The 22,157-nt window shown below is 34.5% G+C and overlaps 2 protein-coding genes across 2 annotated transcripts; both read right to left on the bottom strand.

Moving 5' to 3' along the window:
* Positions 1 to 9,420: 9,420 nt before the first annotated feature.
* LOC111371911 lies at positions 9,421 to 10,728 on the bottom strand. The gene is made up of 3 exons (XM_022994062.1): positions 10,591 to 10,728; positions 9,634 to 10,512; positions 9,421 to 9,426 (listed from the first exon to the last, which is right to left on the bottom strand). Exons 1-3 carry the CDS (start codon positions 10,726 to 10,728, stop codon positions 9,421 to 9,423), a joined length of 1,023 nt encoding a protein of 340 aa, XP_022849830.1.
* An 80-nt stretch (positions 10,729 to 10,808) lies between these two features.
* LOC111372101 lies at positions 10,809 to 13,109 on the bottom strand. The gene is made up of 3 exons (XM_022994271.1): positions 13,061 to 13,109; positions 11,026 to 11,686; positions 10,809 to 10,952 (listed from the first exon to the last, which is right to left on the bottom strand). The coding sequence occupies exons 2-3, from the start codon at positions 11,416 to 11,418 to the stop codon at positions 10,905 to 10,907; spliced, it is 441 nt and encodes a 146-aa protein (XP_022850039.1). The 5' UTR covers positions 11,419 to 11,686; positions 13,061 to 13,109; the 3' UTR covers positions 10,809 to 10,904.
* Between the last annotated feature and the right edge of the window lie 9,048 nt (positions 13,110 to 22,157).

The following is a 22,157-nucleotide window of genomic DNA, read 5'->3' as shown; positions in this document are numbered from 1 at the left end:
GTTAAACAACATCAGATTTAGGTCAAGTGCGAATACCATTTTCGCAAATCGACCTTAGCGGCAAAGAGTTCAGGAATGGAGGGCCTTGAGTACAAGGGAACAGCTGGCCCACTGCCACTTGTTCGACGGTTTCGGGGTTGTTAAATGAAGGACCTAGATAGAACTCATTAAGTTCGGTATTGGCTGGTGCAAGAAAGTTCGGGTTTACATATGACCGAGTGAGGATTTTCTGAAAATCTTCAAAGCTAAAAGAGTCATCAGATTGGGTTTGTGGAGCAGCCATTGAGGACGAAATACAGTTTTGTTAAAGTTTGTTTGAGAAACGTAGCAGAGAAGTAAGAAGATGAACAGTGGTATGGCGAGAAAGAAGCGCAAAATAATGAGGCGTGATTTAGTGGTACAACGAAATGGCGTATCTTTGGGGTTTATAAGGGTTTGTAACGTCACACTTTTTCAAGCTATGGAAGGAAATAATGATTGAAATTCTTGGGAATTTCAAATGTTGCTGGGAAACACAAAGTAAATATGGCAAAGATTAATAATTGGTATTAATTCTGTCATATTGGGGGATAATTGTTGACACACTAAAAGTGCAACCCAAATCGAATAACCCAAGGAATGAAGCCCAACTAGACAATTCAGGATAAAGGCCCAGATAGGGTTATTAATGAATGCAATGGAAGTCCACAAACACGATAACATCATCGCCCAAGCCTGCAAGACGCCCAAGATCTGAGCGAATGAAGTGCCTTACAGTCGCCCAGAGCTATGACCCTGTTCTCGCCCAAACCTTTGAATCGCCCAGGATCTTAGCAAACATAAGATGTTATGGTTATCCAGAAGTGCAGTTATTAAGTAACCTTATCACGTTCTACGATTGAAGGAGTTCAGTTGAAGACGGTTGAACGACAAAGAGTAGTGACAGCAGTTAGAGACGGCAGTTTCACGACAAATTAGCCACCATAAAGAAAGTGGGTGGTTACAAAGCAACCAAGCAATTTCTAAGCGGTTGATCACGAAGAAATCTTCAAAGGAGTATAAAAGAAAGAGAAGACATAAAGCAAAAGGACCCCGAATCAAACACTCTCAAACAGAGAATATGTAACTTCAATTTCTTAGTTTAAACTTAAACATTTCTTTTCAGTACTCGTGTGCTTGCGCCCCTTGGAGGCATTTTGTTTAGTTCCAATTGTAAAGTCATTGCCAATAAAACACCCCTTTTTGGGATTTTGTCTCAAAAGATTTGTTCCTTACACAATCGCCTGATCCCTTTTTAATTGTTAGCGACTACCCGCGCGAAACAAAATCAAATCGGAAATTTCTCAAGAAAATCAATTTTATAGTTTCTGTATGATTGTAAACTTAAAATTTTCATTTTTGAGAGCTGAATGTGAAATGGGTAGAACTAGGTTGAAACCAACGTGGCTGGAATTCGAAGATGAATAGGCTAAAGGAAGAAGATGACAACTTACGTATTTTCCTTTAGCAGTCAATTACTGGGCATATATTGGGCCACTAATCATGAATGTTTCCAAAATTGGTATTTGGAATTGTATAAGGCATCCTTGTCGTATTAGGTTGATGTATTTCTTTTGAAGAGGAAATATCACCACAAACTACATATTTAAAATTAATATAGTTATTACATTTCCATTTTTTTTCACTAAATATACTGCAATTTTTGTAGTATATTTGAAATTTAGAAACCACGTTCATTTACATTTATAATATACATGGGGCTGAATTATTTGCAACAATCATGTCTCAAATGACGCCTCAAAAACCCAGAAATGCAAGAAATCATCCCCAAAATCAAAAACCAGCAATTTGATCCCCAAATGAAACCACGAAAGTGCATCAAAAGAGGGATCAGAATGAGGGATTACAATCAAAATCAAAATCAGAAGAGGGATTAGAATTTTATCCCCAAACCAAAATCAAAAAGTGTATTGCGTGACTTGGTGGATCCACAATTAGAAGAGGGATCAGAATTCTTCACAGCTATGGCTCAATCCACAAGGTTTGAAACGAAAGATGGATCGTGATCAAGGAATAACATTGAAAGTTGTTGCGGGATTTGTTGCAGAAAGATTGAAAGAATGGCAAGATGGTAAAGAAAAAGGACTACCTGGAAGTTTTGCTACAATTTGAAGGAAATGGAAAGGATGAGTCCGAGAAAATATCAGATCACGCCCTCAATATAATCATTATGGTAATATTACCGGTTATGTGATCTATTGAGGCCAGTTATCTGGGGAAAACAGATACAACAAATTAATTAGAATATAGCTTCTAGGGTATGGTAAAGCTAAATTCCTACAAATTAAGCATATTTCATATCTTGCTACTACGAACTTGTTAAAATTTGATTGGGAAATTTGCATAAACTACCATATAATACTGTATTTTTCGTTGGTTGCAGGAGGTGTTTTTAGCAGGTTCGGAAACCACCAGCAGCACCATCGAATGGGCGATGGTCGAGCTCCTATCCCATCCTGAAACAATGATCAAGATGAAAAATGAACTTGCAGAGGTAATTGGAAAGAACAACAAATTTGAATGGAAATACATCGAGAAGTTTCCCTACTTACAGGTTGTTGTGAAACCGATTGCATTCTCCAATTCCATTCCTAGCCCCTCGAAAGGCAACCCAAGATAACGATTTCATAGGGTATCACATTTCCTAAAACACTCAAGTTTTTGTAAATGCATGGGCAAGTGGAAGGGATTCAGATTGCTGGGATGAGCCAAATGGACGAAGGATTTGTGCGAAATTGGAATGACTGTTCGCGAAATGAGATTGACAAGACTGCTAGGAATGATATTGTGGACACCAGAGAGAGAATCGGAGTGACTGTTCGCAAAATGCTGCTGTTAAAAGCAGGGGAAAATTACCATTTGCATGTGAATATACTATTATTTAGTTATCACATAGCCATCTCTTTCTCACTAAATATGCTGCAATTTATGTATTTGTAATTGAATCGTAAAATTGCATTCACTAATCGTTATGTCTTCATATTATTTTTTTGGCTTGCTAGGATCATTTTAGCATGATTAGTGTGTGCTATGAGAGATGGGATATTTGCCAGGTCAAAATATAGCTTGAACACAATATATGTTTTCTATTATCAATCAATTCCCGTGTGTGCTATGAGAGATTGGAGATGGGATATTTGTAGTGAAGAGTAATGGTGAATCCTAATCAAATTCATTTTCCACTGTACATAATTTGAATTTGAAATTCCATGTAACCAGCTACATTCCAATAATAAGGGTGAGAGAAATTTCAGTCACAATCCAAAATATGGAAGGTCTACATGTGAGTATTTTTGGTTATAATCTATCCCAATGCAAGTAAAAAATGTATAATAATATACATTGCAGTATTTCTAGTAATTGTTTTTTATTCACATGCAAATGTGAATTTTTCCCTCTTTAGAATTGTTTGATCCATTAAAATCATAAGTATGGGCTGACTTTCACAAAATTTAAGGGAAAATTTTGCATATGCATCATTCTATTAAAATATTTTATAATCTACTCTACAACACTAATAAAATCCAAAAGTACTGGATGATATAAATTTCATGCGTACAAGTACTTCCTTCCAAAAATTACCCATCCAACTATTTGTAACTGATCAGTTGGAATTTCATCCTAATTTCACATGTAGCATTAATACCTTTTCTGACCAATTTTGAATTTCATTCTAATTTCACGTGTAGCATTAACACATTTTCCTAAATGAAGAAGAAATTCTGGGAAAGCATACATTTCGATCGATGATGATGTCATGAATCATCCATATGTTACCGTGTATGAATTTCAGAAAGTGGAAATGTAATACGATGAACATGTGAACAATGAAAACGGGTTATAATCACCACAATTAAATATATGCACTGACTAGAAAATGCTTCCATAAGAAAATAATATATCCACCACATATGCTAATCTCTAGATAATTCATAATTCAACTTATATCAACATTTGGTTTATATGTCTATATGCAAAATAGAAGTCCGTAACTATGTACAACTTCCTACCTACAGAACCTAGATTTATCCAAACTCATTTATTTTTCCTTTGTACAAGAATGGACGCAGTAAATGTATTTGTAGTGAATGGTGTAGATACTTTTGGTCTCCTAGTTCCTTTTGGTTGCAATTATGTTGGTTTTGTTGATATGATAGCGAATGAGCTCAAGGTCGATATGCGACATTCATGTATCAAGATTGAGTATTCTTCAGATGTGGAGATATTCCCAATCCGAATAACAAATGACAATTCCCTGTTATTCTACTTGGAGTTGAAGCGTAAGGATCCATGTGTCACAGTATATGCATTACGTGTCAGTTTGATTGAGATCTTGCAATCCACAGACTCTACGCGAAGACCAAGTAATGGAGAACAAATTTAGGTTTAGACAGATAACATCAATGGTTCACAACTTCTGTCTGCTAATTTGTCAAAAGTAAATTTAGTAGCACATAATTTCGTATCAGGCATTGAATTATTGGCGCTGGAGATGGAAGATGACATATTAGAATAAATGACTAATGTAGCGACAGGCCCTGATGTGCAATTTGTACATGAAAGTCATATATTTAGAGACAAAAATATTTTGAAGAATACTCTCGCCTTGTACGTTATATGAAATAACTTCCAGTATAAGGTTTACAAATCAGACAATAAAGAGTAGCTTAATTGTATCTTGAAAAATTGCGATTGGAAATTTAGAGCTTCAAAAATTGCTGATACGGACAACAAAAATTATTGACTCCATCACACCATTGGGATTGAGTTTTGGACATCCCATTTGCAGATAACTAACTTATTTTATTTCTAGCTAATATGCATCAGATCGTATGCAATCAAAGTTATATCAAACCACAATGGAAATAAAGTGTAATACACAACCAAACAGAAAAACCACGATGGTCAAATGTAGTTTACAGAAAAAGTGTAACGGTTGTTTAAAACTTAATAATTCCAGCAGGCTAGACAGGGTACTTTTAATTTTGACCCAGTCAAAGGAGCAAAATTTCAGTTTGACTTCCAAAATCATGAATATTATGACATTGACATCTTGTATGGTAAAAGACAAAGATGCTCTTAAATATTTTGTACAATTATAAAACAATATATTGTTGAAAGGACTATACTACCCTTTTAGTTAATAATTGAAAATCAAACATTTTTTCACTTATAAAAACTTCAAAACGAGCAAAAACTCTCATCTTTTCATTTGCTTGAACCTCAAAATCTAGAAGAACTTTGGAACGTTGAAACTGGAAATTTTTTTCACATCAATTACTTCAAATCGGTAAGTATATTTATGCATGTTTAATTTCATTTTAAGTAAATTAGTATAGGTTTAAATAGAGAAATTTTATGTCGACATAGATTTTTTTTAACAGAACCTATCAAAAAAAAAATTAAACGGATGTATAACTTACGTTTAAATTACGCATGCTTAATTTCGTTTTTAGAACGGTATTCTCCTACGTCAAACTGGATAAAGCTTAACAAACAGTCGGAAACAGTCCAACTGTTGGCTGTTAAAAAGCCGGCTGTTTATTGTTAGGCTGTTTAACAGCCAATTGGCTGCAGCCTATTTTTAATGCCTTTTTCTTTCTTATAATTAATATTTGAAGTTGATTAAAACCATTTCCTCATGCAGATATGATAATCCCCGTGTGTTATTTAGGTGATTTCGAATTGAATGAAAATTATCGGTGGGAATGGAGATGGACGAATGACATACGTGGTTGTATTGCAATTCCCGTAACAGAGAGTACACCATACTTAGAAATGTACCACGATTTGCAAAATAAGCTGAATGTCGATCAATCTCAATACGATATGCAATTGAGATTCTATTCAACGGTTATGGGGATTCATCCATTCCGATGCCACCGGTATTCGTTACTAATGATGCTGAATTGAATTATCTATTAGAATTGAATAAAATGCATCGGACTCCGACTGTTCTTGGTGTGACTTTAATTAGGAAGGATGTTATCGAAGGTGAACGCGAAGATTTGGATAGGGCGGATAACAATGATCGAGGTTTTTGAGAGACAGTGGAGATAGTTCCTGCGGATGATGTGGGTATTCCTGAGACAGTTGCTTCTGATCGTGATGTCGCTGTTACGCGCAGAATTCCGTCAACAGTTGAAGACAATGAGAACATAAACGAGTTTACAAATAAGAATTTGATTGCTTTATCCCGACAGAGACACGAGCGAGCTCACAGGTTAGAACAAGTGGACCGTCCTCGAATTCTTCCCGTGTGGCTCCCGATGATGAGGATTTGCAGGTCGAGCAACTGTTTGAAACCAAGAAAGATTTGCAGGAAGCTGTGCACCGACTGGCATTAAAATATAACTTTGAGTTCAAGGTAAAGAAATCAAACAAGTCATTGTTGATAGTTGCTTGCGTCGAAGACAGTTACAATTGGCGCTTGAGAGCAACTAAGATGGACATGAATGAGTGCTTCGTAATTCGCAAGTATTTACGGGAACATACTTGCTAAGTGGGAATTCTTCTAAACGATCACAGACAAGCTCGAGCATGGTTTATTGGTCAACAAATAATGCACAAATATCAGGATCCACGGACGATCTACAGACCTTCATACATCATTAACGACGTCCGTCGAGAGTACAGAGTGGTCATGAGCTATCAGAAAGCATGAAAGGCCAAAGAATGTGCATTGGAGGATTTAATGGGATCGACTGAAGAGAGCTATGCTAAATTGGCTAGGTATTGCCATAACATGGGGACAACTAATCCTGGCACGGCATTTTTTATTGAGACGGGGGGTGATAATTGTTTTAAGTATTTCTTCATGGCTCTCGGACAATCTATTCGGGGTTTTCGAAATGCAATGCGACCCGTAATTCTAGTTGATGGTACGACTCTGAAAACTAAATATCAAGGAAAATTAATTATTGCTACATGTCAAGATGCCAACATCCAAATTTATCCTATTGCATTCGGCACAGTCGACAGCGAGAATGATCTGTCCATGCGTTGGTTCTTTTCTAAACTGAGGAAAGTGATCGGGGAAGTTGAAGACCTTGCCTTTGTAACCGATCGAGGACAGTCTATAATAAACGGTATCGCTGAAGTTTTTCCCGAGGCACATCACGGGTATTGCATGTACCATATACAAGGTAATTTGAAGACTAGGTATCGAGGCACAGGCATCGTTTCATTGTTTAGGAGAACAGCCGAAGCTTACAGTGCTGAAGAGTGTAATTAGTTCATGCTCGAGATAGGAAGTAAATCATTACCGGTGTTGGAGTATCTGACGAAGATGGGGATCAAACATTGGGCGCGGTCATACTTTCCAGGACGTCGATATAACATGATGACGTCGAATAACGCGGAGTCTCTCAATGCATTGTTTAAGAAGGATCGAGAGTTACCAATTCTCTCAATGATTGAGAACATTCGTAACAAGCTACAACAGTGATTTCATGACCGACGTGCGGCATCAGAGAGTTGCACTAGCGTGTTGGCCCCAGCTCAAGAGGAGAAACTGTTTAAGGCAGCAGAGGTTGCGAGGAAGTTGAATGTGGAAGCACTAGATGAGTTCACTTCTCCGTGCAATGTGCACGTAATACGGCATATATGGTGGACTTGACTGATAACACATGCACTTGTACGAGATTTCAGTTGGAGAGTTTTCCATGTGAGCATGCAGTTGCGGTGGCCATGTATCGAGGCTTTGCTGCGAGAACGTTGTGCTCTTTGTATTATACGACTGAGTCTTGGAGAACAGCATATGCCGAGACTATATTTCCTCTGTCGAATGAAGTCGAGTGGGAAGTTCCCGAGCACATTCTCCCATTTCATAATTTGTTACCACTAGCAGTTGAACCGCGTGGTCCTGGGCGTCCAAGTACATCTAGAATACCATCTACCGGAGAGTTTCTCGACCACGTAGGTGTGGCCAGTGCAGAGCCGTAGGGCATACTCGACAATTTTGTACCAGTCAAATTCCCCTAAATGACGACTAGAAAGGTATGTGAAATGAATAATATTTCCTTTTACTTTACACTGTTCAATATTTGTTATTTATAAATCTTCAATATACAAAAAATAGTTCCATACTCGGCATACGGGTAAAATAACAAAAAATAATTAAATTTCCAATTTGAATGTTATATACATTGAACACTAATTTACAATTATTTCAGAATTACCAAAATAATTAAATTTCCAATTTGAATGTTATATACATTGAACACTAATTTACAATTATTTCAGAATTACCAAAATAATTAAATTTCCAATTTGAATGTTATATACATTGAACACTAATTTACAATTATTTCAGAATTACCAAAATAATTAAATTTCCAATTTGAATGTTATATACATTGAACACTAATTTACAATTATTTCATAATTACAAAAATAATTAAATTTCCAATTTGAATGTTATATACATTGAACACAAATTTACAATTATTTTATAATTACAAAAATAATTAAATTAACAATTGAAATGTTACATATATATAAATGAAATTTATGGGTCAGCATTAAATTCGAACAAATCACATGCTAGCTTCTTTCTCCAGTTCTGTATCCACGACTGGTTGATTTCATCAATCTTATGTCCTATACTTAAAAATTCAACGTACTTAATGGCAAATATGCCGCAGTCGCCGCTACAATTGAACAAGAATGAATCAGTTTAGTACTGTGTAAATAAAAACTAAATCTGAAAGATGAAAACAACAACGTTCAAACACTTACCTTACGGATTGTCGCGCTGTCGTCGTGTTCCGAACTATCCGCAATCTGTCCTGTACATTTATCCCCGCTCGTCTAGCCATCATAGGAACAATGACAGCCACGGACTCCAAATTTTGCTCCAACTGGCCTTGTGTCAAACATGAATGATCTGGTCGTACACATATATAGTCGAGTCAGCAAAAACGATCTCTAGCGTAACATAGTGTTTATTGATGCACGCTGGAATGTACATATGTGTACAACCCTCCCATGATTTTCCCCCGACACTCGGTGATAGTCCTATCACCCACTCGAGCATATATTCTGGCACCGTGTACTCGTTACTCATATGTGCGAGCGACTGATACTCTATGGTAATGGCACCGAGGAACTCGGTATTTAATATGACTCGACCATGGACATCAAATGATTTTGGATGTCTTTGAGCTCGATCTCGTAGCAAGTCCATGGCCAGGTTGATGTGCTGCAGCAGGAAACACCGAAAAAGTATGAGTTATTCATTTAATAAACACAAGGTCACATATACATAAAAAACACGAAATGAATAGTTCACTTACATCGTCAGCGAGCCAAGCTCCCCCAGTGGTGATATCGTGGAACCACTTGTAAGGGTCTGAGACTGTCCTTTGTCCTATCGTGCGGCTAACTCTGTAAAAAAGAGGGAAATGTTAAAATAAGCGTAGACGAATTAGCGTACAGTGCTTTATTAAAATCATATAATACTTACCCGGGGATAATTCTCCTCCACTCTGTCTCGAAAGCTTTCCATTTGGCATTGTCCACCTCTCTGAACAAGTTCGGGTACGTCCCATCGATGAACGTCCTCCTCTTGGCCTCAGCCGTGAAGGGGGAAACAACATACTGTGACTGCACTCTCAATCTCTTGCCGACCACCTGCTTCGTCTCGTCAACAGCATGTCTCTTACCCTCAATCACGCCGGGCGTCCTCTCGACCTCCGGGGCCACCTCCTCCGCCCCCTCCATGGGGGCCTCTCCCTCCGTCGTCACCACCTCCGCCCCTCCCGTCGGGGCCTCCCCCTTCGTCGCCACCTCCTCCGCCCCTCCCGTCGAGGCCACCCCCTCCGTAGTCCCCTCTCCCATCCCCATCGGGGCCACCCCCTCCATAGACAACCACAAGGACTCCAATGTCTCATCACGCCAAAAATGTGGGTGACCCCCCTCTCCATCACCATCTTTGCCACCCTCTCGATCATGATTTCCGCCATCCCCTCTGTCCCCCCATCGTCTGTCGGCTAAATCTCCTCTAAGCGCCGCTACTGTATCCTGAAGGTCGACAACGGAAGACTGTAGTATTCCAACATCATAGGATAGATCGTCGACCCTCCCTGTCAACTCTCGTCCCATATCGTCGACCCTCCTTGTCATATAGTCAACCTTCCCTGCCAGATAGTCGACCCTCCCTGTCAACTCTCGTCCCAGATCATCGACCATCTCCGTCAAATCTCGTCGTAGCGCGTCGACCTCCTCTATAAATCCAGTCAAACGGGCATACAAATCATCACTGTGCCCCGGAGACACACGAGGGAGGTGTCTGGATGGAGGTGATGCCAATGGCGGCGGCGATGACCCCGGCGGAGGTGATGCCACTAGCGGCGGTGATGCCCTCGACGGAGGTGATGCCAATGGCGGGGACGATACTCTCGGCGGAGATGATGCAAATGGTGGCGGCGATGGCCCCGACGGAGGTGATCGTCGATCAGCTGGACCGCCCTCCTACATAAATAAAATGAAAAATTATTCAATAAATTTATACGTCGATCATATTCAATAAATTATATTTCATTCACATACCCAATCTCGGTCCAATCTCGGATCAGGCATCTCCTCGTCTGGGGTGTGCGGAACGCCTAAATCCCGCACAGGACCCCACGCCTCCTCTTCTATCGATGGCGTCAACTCAAGTATGACTTCAAGCTGACATATTGACATTTCAACTATTTAACGATCATGTAAACAAAATTTTAAACTACGTATAATATAAATCACAAATGCATAATACTTACCCGAGGATCGTCGAGGAGGGTCGATAACTACTTCCCAGTGGGACATCCCTCCGCTCGCGATGATCTCCAATGATGCATCCAAGGGCAGCGTGTCTCCCCTCGCTACGCAAAGCGAGCCCCCAGTACAGGAACTGTCTCATACACCCAAATCTGTAACACATACACTTATTAAGCATCAATGTAATACACTAAAACTTTAACTTTGATTATATTAAACATTTACCTGCACTGCTAACGGCAATCCATATGTATCGTATTTACGCATTGACCCCCTGGGCCTCGAGTGCGATCTGGTGAACACATGTACAGTGTCTTCGTAGCATCTTCGGCCCCACGGATAGTTGTTGAACGCATCGATGTCGTCAACAACTTGCAAATGAAAAATGTCGATGGCAGTCTTCTTGTGATGACACCTCATCGCACTCTCGAAGATGTAGACCAGCCCAAGTTTCAATCTATCTAGCATATGGTTGCACCCCCTGATCGCGACCATCAAGTCAGGTAGAAGCACCGACCCATGTCCCTGGAAGTACGTCTCGTACAGCCTACTGCTTCTCTCCATGGCTGCATCGTCGTCCGTAATCTTCAGTCCAGTGATCAATGTAAACTCAAACATCGAGAAACTGACGACCTTGCCCCCGAGGTCGAACTAGAGGGAATCGCCGTCGACTGGCCTCAGAAGCCGACATAGAAGTGCATCAATGATCTGTCCTAAGTACTGCACCTCTCGCAACTGGTACAGTGGCCACAAGAAGGACTGTCGTAGAATATCTCCGTGCTGATCATCCAGCAGCTCCAATACAGCAGTAAAACTCTCAAAGCTACTGTTCCAAGTAACTTTCCCCGACATCCGTCTCAACTCTGCATCTAAATGATACTCCATCCTGCAAAAATTCAAATGTTATAGCATTGAACAAGAGATAACAAAATAAAGCATAATCTCACAAAATCAAGAGAACCGAACTCTAACTACCATACAATCACAAATATTACATTTGAAAAATATATTTACAAAAAACAACAAATCAAATTAAATGTATTGTCAAAAAAATTAAAGAATATAAATATTATTTAAATAAATTGAAAAAAAATCAAAGATTTTCATAAAAGAACAATAAAAGGAACAAAACAAATTGTTAATTTCGAACAATATTATGTATTCAATTATTAAATTATATAAAAAAGGAAATTATAAAAATTAAATAATTAAATAAAATAATTATTATTTGGAAAATATATTTACAAACAAAAAATTTCAAATTAAATACATTTTCGAAAAATGTAAAGACTATTTATATTATTTAAATAAATTTGAAAAAATAAATTAAAGATTATTTCATAAAAAAAAAAAGAACAACACAAAATTGTTAATTTTAGAATATTTCAATTATTAAATTATATAAAAGACAAATATAAAAATTAAATAAGTAATTACTTTACATTTTCAAAAAATGTAAATACTATTTATATTATTTAAATAAATTTGAAAAAATAAATTAAAGATTATTTCATAAAAAAAAAAAGAACAACACAAAATTGTTAATTTTAGAATATTTCAATTATTAAATTATATAAAAGACAAATATAAAAATTAAATAAATAATTACTTTACCTTTTTTTTTAAAATTTAGACTATTCATATTATTTAAATAAATTTAAAAAAAATAAATTAAAGATAATTTCATAAAAAAATAGAATCAACATTGTTAATTTTACAATATTTCAATTATTAAATTATATAAAAGACAAATATAAAAATTAAATAAATTTGAAATAAAAAATTAAAGATAATTTCATAAAAAAATTTGAAAAAATAAATTAAAGATAATTTCATTAAAAAAAATAATCAACATTGTTAATTTTACAATATTTCAATTATTATATTATATTGACAATGATAAAAAAAATTAATTAAATAAATAAATAATATAATTACTATTTAATCAAATATAAAATTTAATTAATTACAAAAATTATAAAAAAAATTAAATTTAAATATTTAATCTGGGCCGGTTCACCGGCCCAGACTGTTAACAGTCGGTTAACCGACTGCAACGAGCCGGTGGCCGGGAAACGGCCGGAAACTGCCATTCCCGGCCACTGAGCTCTAAAAAATGGCAAAAAATCACATTTTTCACGCTCCAGCATGTCCACAATCTAACTACTCATGCCCATGGATCTAATTTCAACCAAAATTACTAAGGATGCTATACTATGAAAAAAAGCATTCGAATTGGAGAAAAGATCAGAAAACTAACCGGTTCTTTTATTTCCACTGTAGATGATGGTCGTTGATTGCGATGTTGGTGTAACTCCAGTGGTCGGTCGGTCGGTCGGTCGGTCGGTCGGTGAGAGATAATTCAAACAGTCTGAAGGGTAGAATGGGTTTTTACTGTGAAGTTTTTTTTTTTAACTTAATTTGTTTTTTTTTAATTCATTTAATGGGTCAAAGGCCAATGTCAATTTTTACTACAGTGGAAGAGCCATTTTTGTGTATTTCCTCCAGGCTATACACATTCACTCAGATTGAAAGAAAAATAGATGCAATCACTACATTGCCAAAGGGGGCATATTTTTTAAAATATCCACACAAACCTAATTTTAGAATCACTATAATTATAGCATTATAAATTATATATTGCACATCTAGCATGAGTAGAACAAAGAGTGTTGTATAACCCAAAATAATTACCTGTAAATTGTGTTGGATCACAAACATTTTCTTTTTGTTGTTTGGAAATGCCGCTACATCTTCAACTACCATCTTCTCTTTGTCCTCCGTGTGGTTCTTCCCCCCATACATTCGGGATCTGCGCGCACGACTTTGCAAGTGGTGGATTGCTGCTTGAGGCTTTTGATTTTGAGGATATATTAATAGAATGGGTAATGCGTCGAGACGGGGTGTTAACGAGTTCATTCTTAGGTTCTATAATCTCATAGGTCTTGTGTAAATCGCCTACTTGCTGTGTTTTGTTGGACCCCATGGACAAACGTCGCTTTTGGGCCACTGCACCTAGGGTCCCTTCAACATTTTGATGTACCCATACGAAGCCGAGAGATGATATGCTACTATCAGCATCCATGATAGAAATTTTTCAGAAAAAAAGTGGATTGTGGTCGGGTGGGAGTGGTGGTGGGGGGGTGGTATGCCTCCGACAAGGGATTTTTTGCTAGCGGTAAAGACTTAATTAATGGAAAATGGGAATCAAGTGTCGGATTTGTATGGTACGAAATGGAATAAGCTTCTTCGGGAGATCTGTGAATGATCAATTCCTTGTGTATGTTTTGGGTTCTTTTCTTGGTGGGCGATTTGGAACAGAGATTCTGGGCGGATGAATCTGATTGCAAAAGGAAATACTGCCATTTTAGGGATTTTTTGGATAATTTAGTCAGGTTAAGGCGTGTTTGCGGCCCTTATTTTAAAGGCGCATTTGGTGGAGTAACTTTAGCAACGTAAATTATAGCCTATTTGATTTTGGTTATCTTTTCATATTTTTATTTTTACTTTATAAAAAACAGTATTAATGGTAAATAAAAAAAAACAGAAAAAAAAAAGTTGAATAGCATATTCTAAATATTTATTAAAAGGTAGGTGTGTGGTAAAATTTCCACAAGATTTAATTATTAAGCACAGTGCTTGTTTTGTGGGCCAATTTTTGGGGAAATATATGGAAATGACCTTTTCAAGACAGTTAGTTTTTCAAAATGGCCCTTAGGCAAATTTCATACCAAAAATGCTCTCCATTTGGATATTACATAACAATGTATCATAATATAAAATTTTTCTATTTTAGTCCTTAAAAATTTAGACATTGGTTAAAATTTAATAATTTTATTTTATTTGATTAATATTTTTATTTGATTTATGTTCGCTCTAAGTAGCACCTCCATTTATTGGTATCAGAGCCATAGAGATCATGGAAATTAAAATAAAGAAAATAAATAATTATTGGTGTTTAAAAGAAGAAAAATGTAGTTATATATTTTTAAAACCTATTCATAATAAATTAAAAATAATGACTTTGATAATAATTAAAGAATTTCCTAAAGAAATAAAAGAACAAATATTGGAAAAATTAATAATAGAAACAATAAAGGATATATATACATATGAGAAAATTATTAGTATATATGAAGATGAAGAAAATAATTTATATTATAAAGAAAAATATGAGTACAATTGATAATACACATCAAAAATTGAATAAATTACTTTTAAAAATGGATAAAATACAAGAAGAAATAAGAAATATAATGTTAATACCAGAAGGAATGAGAATATCAAAAAATAGACAATTAACAAAATTAAAATGTGAAAGACTAAGACTTGAGAGCAAATATTTTACTATAGTAAAAGAAGAATTAGTAGATCCAGAAACAGCTGAAAGAAGATTTAGGAAAATAATATATAAAAATGAAGATAAAATATGCAAATTAACTTATGAGTTAGAAATAAGAAAAAATTAAGATGTCAATAAGTGAATACATGGAAGAATTAAAATCATTAATAAAAATGTTAATAAATGATACACAAGATTTGAGAAATAAAGTAAAAGAAATAAGAAAGGATATAAATATATTAAAAATTGAAATTAGAAAATTAAAAGAAAATAATAAGAATAAAGATAAAAAAAAAATAGAAAAAAAAACTTATAGAAAAAGAAATGACTCGGATAGGAAAGAAACACATAGAAAAAGAAAATATAGTAGTAGAGACAGGAAGCATGAATGATAAATTTAGAAAAAAATATATACCAAGGAAGATATTAGTTCCATGAAAAGCAATGGAGTTTGGGATCTTGTTGTGTTGCTAGGTGGTGCCAAAATAATTGGCTGTAAATGGGTTTTTAAGACTAAAAAAAACTCGTTAGGCAATATTGAGAAATACAAGGTGAGACTTGTTGCTATGGGATTTACTCAAAATGGGGGAATCGATTACATGGAGACATTCTCTCCGGTATCTAAGAAAGATTCTCTACCAATTATTTTGGTATTAGTAGCCCAAATTGACCTTGAATTACAACAAATAGATGTGAAAATAGCTTCTCAATGGAGATTTAGAGGAAGATGTTTATATGAAACAACCAAAAGGATTCTCCTCTAATGATGGTGAGCATTTAGTCTGTATATTTAAGAAGTCTATATAGGGTTTAAAACAAGCGTCCTGTCAATGGCATTTAAAATTTCATAGAGTAATTTCTTCATTTGGATTTGTTGAAAATCCAATGTATCAATAAATATACCAGAAGGTTAGAGGGAGTAAGGTCTTTTTTCTTGTTTTATACGTAGATGATATTTTCACTTGCAACCAATGATAAGGGTTTGTTGCATAGGTGAAACAATTTCTATCTAAACATTTCGATATGAAGGATATAGGTAATGTATCTTATGTTATTGGTATTAAAACTCATAAAGACAGATTACGAGGAATTTTGGATCTATCTCAGAAAACCTATATCGGCAAAGTTTTAGAGAGATTCTAGATGAAGGATTGTTCACCAAGTGTAGCTCCCATTGTGAAGGGTAATAGATTCGATTTGCACTAATGCTCGAAAAATGATGTAAAAAGAGAACAAATGAAAAACATTTCATATGCTTCTACTATCAAAAGTATGATGTATGCTCAAGTCTACACAAGACACGACATTGCATTTGCTATAGGAATGTTAGGACGATATTAAAGTAAATTAGGTATGAACCACCGGAGAGCAGCAAAAAAAGTAATGCGGTACCTTCAAGGAACCAAAATTACATGCTTATGTATAAACGGTCTGGATATGATTGGATACTCAGATTCAGACTTTGCCAGCTATGTTAATTCACGAAAATCAACATTGAGTTATATTTTTATGATGGTTGGTAGAGTTTTATCATGGAGGAGTACCAAGCAAACCTTAACAGCTACTTCCACTATGGAAGTCGAGTTCGTTTCTTGTTTTGAGGTTACTTCACATAGTGTATGGATCAAGAGTTTAATATCTAGGCTTAGAATTATGGATTCTATTTCTAGGCTATTGAGAATTTACTGCGACAATTCGGCTGCTGTCTTTATGGATAAGAACAATAAAAGTGGTAGTCGAAGTAAACATATCATTAAGTATTTAGCCATAAATGAACATATTAAAGAAAAGAAAGTGGTCATTGAGCATGTATGTACTAAATTGATGATCGCTGGTCCTTTGTACGATACTCTTATTTGATGTGATATTTTCTCATATTCATGTGCGCTTTAATTTATTTAAAAAATATATATCTTGTAGGACCAAGAATAAGACATATGGTCTTTTCATTAAGTATTATTACCTTATGAAAAATAATTCTTGAGGAACTAAATGCTTCATAATACATGGAAGATTATACTCATTATTAGAAGACTCATCGCCATGATTCATGTGCTTGTTTCTTAAGAAGGACAATCGATAGAATTCAGTTGAGACATTAGATTGAATGTATGGACCAATTGGGAGAATGTAACAGATCTGTTTCTTCAATTTCTTCGTAAACAATTGATGGTCCAACATTCATTCTTCAGTTTCAACATTTATAAAAACTTCAATTCAGCCCCCGTTTGTTTCCTATTCTTTCCCCATTAAAATGAAAAATATGACCGTTATTCATCACATCAAACCATCAAATTTGAATCTCTATCTCTTGTGTGGGGCTCGTAATGACTATATTTTTCATTCTCATTCTTACAAAAATGAGAAACGAACGGGGCAAGTATTTATTGGGCCATTTATTGAAAGGTGATTGAAGCCATAATTTGATGGGAGTTGGCTATAAAAAGGGATTTGGTCCGTAAGCTCAAATACCTACAAAATATAAGATATACTATCAATTTGGAGTATTAAGAGCTTAGAAGTGTCATTATCTCGAACAAAGGTAGAGATTTTGGAACAACATCAATGGTCGGAGGTATAAACTTGATCCATGGAGTTTCTCGTTTTTCAATCCAATTAGTTTCCGCATAATTGTTTTAGATCGATTTTCAATCTTACATGAACCACTAAATATACAATCTAGAAGATGTCAAATTCTCATGATGCTCTAGGAGCGGGGCGGTGAGGGCCCTCAAGGTTGGGGTTCGACCTTTTTTTAGAAGACGTCAAAATTTGATATTATTTACTCTCTTGGTCTCATAAAGATAGAATTTGTATAGGTCATATCTCCTTTTTTTTTTTTAATCGTAAGTATAGATATTTTTTAATTTTCTAATATGTACATTATTATCAACACATATAAACTACTCTATTATATTATTATTTAATGTGGGGATATAATAGAAAAGTTTCAGTTTAAATCATAAATAAAACAACATATATATCATTTAAAAATATATAAAAAAAAAAAATATATATATATATATATATATATATATATATATATATATATATATATATATATATATACACATATAGAGAGAGAGAGAGAGACATATATACTAGTAGCTGTAACGTGCGTTGCACGAATTTTGTATTTATCATATTTTTATTAGTGTATAAATTTTTAGTTTTTTTGGAAAGTTTTTGAAACAATATCTAAAAATATTTCCATGATATAAGAAAATAATTGTAAATTATTTTACAATTGCATAACAGTATGTTATTTAGAAAAAATATGCTTGTATATTTCATACTTGAATAAGAAATATATAAACTATTTTGCTTGTATTCTTTGGCAGTGTTGATATAATTGAATTGAATGTGAAGATTATATTTCTAAATTTTGTGTAATTCAATATTGTAAAATTAAAAAAAAAACTCTCCGCACAATGCGGAGAGAAAAAAATCTCCGCACAATGCGGAGAGAGTTGAACCATGTGCAGAGACTTGGCAAACTCTTTGCACAGCGAGAAGTAAAAAAAAAACTCTCCACATAGTACGAAAAGATGACAAACCAACTCTCCGCACAGTATGGAGAGCAAAAAAAACTCTCCGCACTGTGCGGAGAATTGGTCCGCACCATGGCAAAACTCTCCGCACAGTGCGTAGAGAGTTTAACCATACGCGGAGTAAAAAAAATGCAGAGAGAAAAAAATCTCCGCACAGTGCAGAGAGAATTGAACCATGTGTGGAGAGTTGGCAAACTCTTCGCATAGTACAGAGTAAAAAAAACTCTCTGCACTGTGCGAAGAGATGACAAACCAGCTCTTCGCACAGTACAGAGAGAAAAAAACTCTCCGCACAGTGCGGGGAGTTGTTTTCAAATTCCTTAATTACAAATCAAATTTCAAGATTGTAAATTTTTCGTATATACAACGAAGTAGAGTCGAAAAACATGGCTTAAAATCAATTATGTCTTCTTTAAATTTCAGTCACAACTCAATTTCTGAGCATGCAAATCATATTTATGATATTGAAAATGAGCTTTTTTGTGATTCATACAATGAAACAATATGTGAGTTGTGCAAAGAAGGGGATATTGATAGTACCATGGCATTGCTTTCACAAATGGAGGCTCTAGGGTATCACGCAAATTTAATATTTTACACTTGCTTGATAACAGCTCTTGGACATTAGAAGCGAATATAATTTTCAATTAAATTATAATTTCGGGTTGTAGGTTAGGAATTAAAGTGTTCAATGCATTACTCAAAAGTTGTTTGAGAAAATGCCTCTTGGAACTTGCAGATAAAGTCCTGAGAGTTTTTGTTTTTTCTTCACACTGTGCGGAGAGATAGTTTGTCATCTCTTCACACTTTGCGAAGTTTTTCTTTTTTCTCATGTGCAAAGATTTTTTTTTGTCTCATGGAATTTATATATATTAAAATTATTATTATTTTTTAATGTTGTTGGCATGATGCGTTTGTAGAAGAATATTTGTCAATCATAATAAACAAAATTTTTTACAAAATGCAAAAAATTAAAATACATAATAAATTTTCTTATTACGCTAATAAAATTACAATAAAATTATTTTTACAAATAACATAAAAAAATCATTTTTATCTTCAACAAAAAAATACATTTAAAAATTAGCAAGTTCATAACCATTAATTTTTTAATTCTCGAAAATACAATTATAAAAAATGAAATAATATTCATTTACAACATTTAATACTTAAGAAATTCAATATTAAATAAATTTTATACATTTATAACAAATTTTAAATCCATAAATGCAGTTTATCATATTTGTAGGCAACTTACTGTATATACAGCTTACCGCATATGCTGCCTACCGTATTTGCAGCTTACCGTATTTGCAAACAACTTATCGTATTTGCACCTTATCGTATATGTTGCCTACCATATTTGCAAACAACTTACCGTATTTTCACCTTACCGTATTTGTAGCTTATCGCATATGCTGCCTATCATATTTAGAACTTACTGTATATGCTGCCTACTGTATTTGCAGCTTACTGTATTTTTATATACCGATTTTTGCACTTACAAATACTGAGAATGCAGAACACCGTACATTTACTTGCTAAATCGAATTTCAAAAAAAAAATTTCAGATTTTTATTTTTATGACGTAAGTATAAAATAAACATTAAATATATATGAAGAACAAAATATAAATACATATGAATATGGTGCTCAATCTTCAATTTTTCAAATTGAATTACACAAAATTTAGAAATATAATCTTCTTATTCAACTTAATCATATCAACACTATCAAAGAATACAAGCAAAATAATTTGTATAATCTCGTATATTTTTTATTCAAGTATGAAATATGCAAATATATTTTTTCTAGATAATATAATACTGTTATGTAATTGTAAAAATAATTTGCAATTATTTTCTTATATCATGGAAATATTTTTAAATATTGCTTCAAAAAGTTTCCAAAAAACTAAAATTCATAAACTAATAAAAATACGATAAATGCAAAATTCGTGCAACGCATGTGGCAATCACTATGTGGAGAGTTTTTTTTTTTTTTAACTTCGTACTGTACGAAGAGATCACCAACTCTCCGCATTGTGCGATTTTTTTTTTTTTTGCTTTTTTTACTCCTTACTGTACGGAGAGTCCGCACTTTGTGAGGACAGTGTCCGTACAGAATGTCATCTCTCCGCACAGTGCAGAGAGATTTTTTTTTTACTTCGTACTGTACGAGAGTTTGCCAACTCTCCGCACATAATTTGCCATCTTTCCGCACTATGCGGATAGTTTTTCCTTCCTTTTTTACTCCACACATGGTTTGTCATCTCTCTGCACTGTGTAGAGAGTTTATTTTTATATTTTTTTTTAAACTCATGTACGAAGATTTTTTTTTCTCATGGCAGTTTATATTTACTAAAATTATTATTATTTTTTTAATGCTAGTGGTATGATGTGTGGAAGAATATTTGTTTGACATAATTATTTTTTTAATGCTAGTGGGATGATGTGTGGAAGACCATTTATTTGATATAAACAAAATGGAAAATATAAAATGACATCATGCATAGTAAAATTGGATTCATTTACTATTGCATGAATAGTAAACCCTCCTTCCCATTTTTATTAGAAGTTAGATATATTCAACTCTAGTAATTATATTTTCTATATTAATTATATTTTCTTAATATGTGTGAAAATAAAAATTAAACTATCTTTATTGAGGATGGAGTACCACCTTTTGATAGACACCATTAAGGAATTTTTACTTCATGAGTGCCAAATGTGCAGTACACATGAATAAGTCTCTAGAATGGCGGGCCATTTTTACCTGCTGTTAAGTTTCAATATATAGTGAATAAACGGTTATGCAAATTACATTTAGTTCTCCTAAATTTTCAAATTCAAGAAATGGCATTACCTATTGGAGAACAATCTATTGAGCTTCCACGAGCTCAAGCTCACGTTTGGAACCACATATTTGTTGGACAATAGAGTGATGACTTTAAAAGCAAACATCAAATTTATCACTCTTACCGTGAATTGAACAGAACAACGCCAAGAAAATGATTAATATAATTTCACTTTCCCATTCATTTCCCATCTACGACATTTTCTTAATCAGTGTCTGTAATAAAATTTATTATCTTCACGATTTTTCTTTGATACGTGGCCAAATAACTTTTCCCATTCATTTCCCATCTACAACATTTTCCAACCAGCAGAATTGACAAAATGGACTTTTTTTTTTTTTGTTGCCACTATTTTAACCCAATTTTTCTTTCCATGTTGTCAGCTTGAATTGAATATTTTATCATTAAAGTAAACCATATGGTTCACATGATTTCATCCAAAAATTGATTTTTTCCCCCCGCAAAACTAGCTCATCTAGATGATCAAGCAATTCAATAACCAAACTAACAAGTATATAATGATCATCCTTCAGAAATATGCAGTCTATTTTAATTGGATTAAAGGGTAGAGCCTCTAGTGCTAAATTTATTCATCCAATAAAAAAAA

Source organism: Olea europaea, chromosome 23, assembly GCF_002742605.1.
Source record: "Olea europaea var. sylvestris chromosome 23, O_europaea_v1, whole genome shotgun sequence".
NCBI classification, from domain to species: Eukaryota; Viridiplantae; Streptophyta; class Magnoliopsida; order Lamiales; family Oleaceae; genus Olea; species Olea europaea.
This window is presented reverse-complemented; position numbering and strand designations above follow the sequence as displayed.

What these genes read in the sequence shown, in the direction of transcription:
- LOC111372101 (XM_022994271.1), bottom strand. Translation starts at nt 11,418, where the DNA reads ATGTTTGAGTTTACATTGATCACTGGACTGAAGATTACGGACGACGAT. An exon ending in GATTGCCGTTAGCAGTGCAG is followed by an intron (nt 10,953 to 11,025) that starts GTAAATGTTTAA and finishes TATGTGTTACAG; the next exon opens with ATTTGGGTGTATGAGACAGT.
- LOC111371911 (XM_022994062.1), bottom strand. Translation starts at nt 10,728, where the DNA reads ATGTCAATATGTCAGCTTGAAGTCATACTTGAGTTGACGCCATCGATA. An exon ending in CGAGATTGGACCGAGATTGG is followed by an intron (nt 10,513 to 10,590) that starts GTATGTGAATGA and finishes TTATTTATGTAG; the next exon opens with GAGGGCGGTCCAGCTGATCG.